Below are 5,642 nucleotides of genomic sequence, written 5' to 3'. Positions count from 1 at the left end.
ACCACACCCAAACCCACCCCGACCACAGCATCCAGTGGAACAGCATCAAGATCCTGGCCAACAATCAGTCAGACTGCAAAATCAGGAAACTCCTGGAAGCCATCTACATCAAAAGGATCCAGCCAGCAATGAACAGAGATCAAGGCTACTACATACCGCCTGCTTACCATCACCCAATTGCTAAATCCCTATGTCCATCCAATTAATCCACTGGCTTCCATTCATCTCTTCCAGTCTGCTTGCTGACTCTGTGTCAAGAAGACAATTCACTGCTTCTAATCCGCTGGCTTCCAATCATCCCAATCAGCTTCCGTGGTTGTTTACCTTGTCCCATTAGTCATCAACTGGCTACGAATTGTCTTAAACAGCTCTCTGGGTATCTTCCCAAAACGTAGACCTGCCAAAACGCAGACCCGTTAAAACAACACTCGTTATGGCTGGTTGCATCAGTAATTAGTACCCTGTACCCTTGGTTGAGTAAAATGGTATCACCCATGTAACAAGAAAGAAAGCTGGGTAGATTTCACAATTGTTTATTCAAATGTTATTTCATTGTCATTTATGATTATCAGTCATTTTCACTTGTTTATCATCAGTGGACCAACTGCATCCAGGTACTGAAGGGGTCTTTTCACGGCGATGAAGCTGTTCCTTGAGTCGGACAAGGCGATGTTCTTTCTCTCTGTAGACAACCTTCCTGGGTGGCGGTGCTGCTCCAAATTGCATTTGCGCTAGTTTCGCTCTCTCCGAAATTGATACCTTCTTGATCAGTTCGATAAATCTGAAGATGTTTGGATGCTTGTGCTGGAGGGACTTGCCGATTCTGGAGTAGAAACCTTCTAGGTTGTTGTTTGTACGGGGCCCTTGGGGCATCTTGGACCTCTATTCTATTTTCTTATATTGATATAATTTCATTTTTATCCTTGGCTGCTCTGTTTATATACGTTCGAGTAGCTGTCCATCTCTCAGAAATAGAGTTAGTTTCAGGTTGAAGCTCATGTTCAAATATATTTATTTGTTATACCATACACAAGAGAAGGAAGTATTAGTGATTGAGAACATTTGGTCTATTCTTACACAAATCACACAACTTGTTTAAAGGTAATGTTAGAATAAGATCTGTGATGTACCGGGAGGGTGCAGATTAAAGAAAGGAGGAGTTTTTTCAAGACAATGTTGTTGTTGTCCACTACTGCTCATTGTCTCAACATATTGATAATCCCTCATAGCAGGGGAGTGGACCAGTCCATTTATTAATTAGGTGTGACCAGCATGGCCCAATTAATTAGTGAGCTAATTTTAACTGTTTTTTTAGGAGGTCTGCATTTTGGAGGTCTACGTTATGGGAGGGAACCGCTCTCTATGTCCATCAATCAATTTATTGCATAAACATTGATGTTAATAAGTATATATACCTATGTTGTTTAGCACTATCCATCACTTGCTTGATAAAGGTGTTAGAAAATCTACACGTCGCACTAATTTTAATAAAGAAGTTGTTCATCATTAGAACTTGTCTTACTTCAAATAATATTTACTTTTTTCTATGCAACAATAAACCACAGTGCATTCGAATTTAGAGCATGCCAACTGTGTACTATTAATTCACATATGTCCTTTCTCAGAGGTTATTAATGATCATTGTTATTGCGATATTACTTCCCTTGAGAGACTTGTGACAGTAGTTTTGTTATTGATAAGTAACCGTGTTTCCTAGCTATCATGGCCGCATTTAATTTCTTCTTATTTATGGCAGTTATATCTACCATGCCATGTGACAACACATATTTCACAATGTCCTCATTTCCTTCTCGACAGGCCAAATGAAGGACGTTTTCCCCATCAGTATTTACTACTGACAGATCAGCTCCTTCCTCCGTCAGTAAGTCAAACACATCTCTTGTCCCCGATTGTGCTGCAAGTAACACCGCTGTCATCCCTTCGCCTTGTTTACTGTTGATGTCAACCATGTTTTGTGTGAGGACATATCTCACGATCTCCAAATTTCCTTTTTTACAGGAACGATGAAGGATATTTTCCTTGTAATCATCTACCTTTGTCACATCGGCTCCTTTCCTTACCAGTAATTTAAACACTTTAGTGTTCCCCAAGAGTGCTACATACAGCAATGGCGTGGCCCCATCCGACAAATCACAGTTGATGTCCACCTTGGGTAGGTTGAGGACACACTTGACTAAATCAGCAGCTCCACTTTTACAGGCATATTCAAGGAGTTTCGTACTGTCATGTGTTTTTGCGATATCAGCTCCTCTTTTTATCAATAACTGAAACACTTTGGTCTTCCCTGCCATCGCTGCCACCAACACTGGTGTCTGCAAGGTGTTCGTTCTACTGTTTATATCGACAAATTTGTGTGTGAGGACATAATTCACCATCTCTACATCTCCTCCTCGACAGGAATAATGGAGGATATTGTCATGATCATAATCCACTGCTGATGTATTAGCTCCTCTCTCTATGAGAAGGTCAAAGACTTGTCTTCTGCCAAGATATGCTGCCAGCAACAATGGTGTCACCCCGTCATAAGCATCACTGTTTATGTCCACAACGTTTCGTTTGAGGACAAAATTCACTATCTCTGCATCTCCTCCTCGACTGGAAAGATGAAGGATATTCTCACCGTCATCATCCAATTTTGATAGATCAGCTCCCATTTTCACCAGAAAAAAAAACACTTCCATCTCTCCAAATAATGCAGCAAACATCACCGGTGTAATCCCGTAGTCCCCTCTACTTTCAATGTCAATGATGTTCTGTGAGTGGATATACTTCACTGTCTCCACGTTTCCCTTTTTAGAGGCTACATGTAAGATACTGTTGCCATCATCATCCAATAGACACAGATCAGCACCTTTCTTCACAAGTAATTCAAGTATCTCTCTGTGTCCTTTCTGTGCTGATATCATCGCTGGTGTCATACCTTTCTTCCCAATTTTATTGATGTTTGCAATGTCTTGAGACAATATGTATTTGACTTTAGGCAGGTCTCCAACGGTGCAGGCATCGATGAGAGTAGTGATAACAGTGGTCTGTCGTTGTGTTTGATTATGTCCCCCTGGAAAATGACATGCAGACATGACACAAGGTTTAGATTTTTACTTTTCGCATGTTACTCATTAATGTTTAACAATAAATGTTGGTAAGTAACTTTGATTGTTTTATGTCGCACTCAGCAATATTCCATATTCCATATTTATGGTCTGTAAATTGACCAGACAATCAAGTGATAGACATCATGAGCAGCGATCTACGCAATTGAGATACGATGACATGCATCAACCAAATCAGGGAGCCTAACCACCCGGTCCCATTAGTTGCCTCTTACCACAAACATATTCGCCTCTTGCAGCGTAGGTACCTTTGACACAGGCAGTCTTTCCAGCACGAGTCTCCAGGCATCTCCTCCCTTCACAAATGTTGAATGCACAGACGCCTGCTCGGACCTGAAAACAGATGTTAAGGGACATTCGGGATTAAGGAAGTTTAGTAAGTAATTACACTGTGTAATTTCGACTATCATAATTTGTGTAAAATCAGGAAATGAATTGGGTCTAACACTGCTTGAATTATTGTTCAGTTGACTCGCGCCTTGTCAGTTTAATATGGAAGGGCAGTTATCAGAGATGCTAATGATTTGAACCCACATACAAAGGTTTCTTGCATGCACAAGGGACGCAACTGTGAACAGCGAATTGCGGCGCCTGAGACGACTGAGCCACCCATGCCCCCAAAACTTAACGGGGGCAAAAGAGGATTCGAACCGACATCCTACCTAAAATATTCACAATGAAGCTTCTTTGAATTTACAAGCGCAATAGTAGTCAGATAGCAGTCTTTTTCCAGTAGTGAATGGCAGCATATAGAACACTGGATGAGCTCATGGAACATGATAGATATGAAAATGGTATGTTTATCGTAAGACCTTCACTTCGCTTTCATATATATGGTGCAGTGATACTGCTATGCAGTTTTCTTTGCTCGTCATCCTACACATCACTGTGCACAATTGGTCATGTTACGAAAAGCAGTTACGTGGGGCATTGTGTACAAATCTTACCTTTGAAAGATGTGTAGGTCCAATGAAGTGTCCGGTCTCTTTCATAAACACTTCTGAGTCCATTTCTGATAGGTGACAAGTTAGATCCTCAATGCTGTATCGAATACTACGACAGCCATACTGTATACACTTGTATTGACATAACTTGATGCCAATGTTCATGAAGCTTATTGAATTTACCAGCTGTCCGAATACCAAGCAAGCTGCTAACAGGTGACGGATGTTTAGCGTCCATCTCTTAATTGCCATGCTGAAAGATGTATACGAGATACACAACTGACAGCCCTGGTTCAGGGATTTCAGGTTGTACAGATTATAGCGTGAGGCCAAGTCGATTAGCACTAGCGTCGATGAGGGTAAGGAGAACAATGGTGGCTATTGGCTCTCTAATAATAACCATGTATCCACCCCAAGTTCTTCGCATCTTAAGATGATATGTTATCAGTGGTATTCAAATGAATTAGTAATGTCAATGTATGATAAAAATAATTCGAAGTATGCATGTTATTTTGACCTTCAATTACAATTTTGTGGCATCTAAAAGAAAACAAACGCAAAAGTGATTTTGGATGTATATTTTATATAACGCAACTCTGCACAGCAAATCGCGGCGCCTTAGGCGACTAGGCCACCCGTGCCCCCTATATAATGAAGAAACACATATGGTACTTACAGATCTTTATTGACAGATGGATCGAATGATAGTGGCGCTGGCTGTTATTGGATCGAGGACTATCTCCTCCCTGGGACGAATAAGTTTTGAGTAAAATATACCCTAAACTATTTGGCTTGACAGTTTTGTTGATATCCTTAGTTCGCCCCGTACACTCAAAATCCCACTCATCCGGTGGATGATGACTAAATTATGGAAACACTATACGTTCATCCATCCGAGACAAAGTGTCAAAACTACCACCCAATGGGGTGCTGAGGACACATTCTACCAAGGGTCCACACGGGGGAAGAGCTATTAGTATTACCCAGCGCTTACCATGGGGAGGTTGCTCTTCACGAGTGTCCAAAACGTATAGTGTCAACCTTGGCAAGTGGCTCAACTTAAATGTGCCTAGATTCCCCCACCAGGGAATGGATACCCAATATGTGAGGTCGATGTGAAAACGCCAGTCGGTAATTTGATTTGCATACTCCCCAGGGAGTTGAGAATGATAACTGGAATACTTACGGATCTACTGGTCGGGGAAGAAATAAACTGTATTTGAGCAGATACTAGTACCTGGATAAGTGCGGTTCATAAATGTTTAATAAAATGATGTGTTGTTCAGGGTTAAATAAAGTCAAATGTTATTGTCCGTACAGTGTGTGATTATCAAGAATCTTTTGCAACAACGTGTAGGATTAGTGTTTATATTTTTGAATAAATTTTGTTCAGATTAATCACGAAGCCCTAAACATTGAATGTTTGCTAATAAATCATTTGATTCCAAGTACCATGTTAATCTATTATTTACCATGCGTTCCATGGTTTTGCAAATGCAGCTAGTCTATGAAATGATCACGCCCAGGCTTAGGTATGGGAACAATCATAGCATCACGCCATGAAGAA

General features: G+C 40.9%; 1 protein-coding gene across 1 annotated transcript; it reads right to left on the bottom strand.

The window, feature by feature from the left end:
* Positions 1–1,655: 1,655 nt before the first annotated feature.
* On the bottom strand, positions 1,656–4,141 carry LOC139457151 (putative ankyrin repeat protein RF_0381). The gene is made up of 3 exons (XM_071238578.1): positions 4,079–4,141; positions 3,347–3,464; positions 1,656–3,076 (listed from the first exon to the last, which is right to left on the bottom strand). The coding sequence occupies exons 1-3, from the start codon at positions 4,139–4,141 to the stop codon at positions 1,656–1,658; spliced, it is 1,602 nt and encodes a 533-aa protein (XP_071094679.1).
* Between the last annotated feature and the right edge of the window lie 1,501 nt (positions 4,142–5,642).

This window comes from Haliotis cracherodii, unplaced genomic scaffold (assembly GCF_022045235.1).
Source record: "Haliotis cracherodii isolate W230 unplaced genomic scaffold, xgHalCrac1.p SCAF_12, whole genome shotgun sequence".
Classification (NCBI taxonomy): domain Eukaryota; kingdom Metazoa; phylum Mollusca; class Gastropoda; order Lepetellida; family Haliotidae; genus Haliotis; species Haliotis cracherodii.
The sequence above is the reverse complement of the archived record's forward strand: the minus strand, read 5'-3'. Positions and strand labels throughout refer to the sequence as shown.

Bases quoted from the DNA above. Each gene is read 5' to 3' on its own strand.
- LOC139457151 (XM_071238578.1), bottom strand. From the start codon at position 4,141: ATGGACTCAGAAGTGTTTATGAAAGAGACCGGACACTTCATTGGACCT. The intron at 3,465-4,078 runs GTAAGATTTGTA...ATCTGTTTTCAG, and splicing joins GACCTACACATCTTTCAAAG to GTCCGAGCAGGCGTCTGTGC. The intron at 3,077-3,346 runs GTAAGAGGCAAC...GTCATTTTCCAG, and splicing joins AAGAGGCGAATATGTTTGTG to GGGGACATAATCAAACACAA.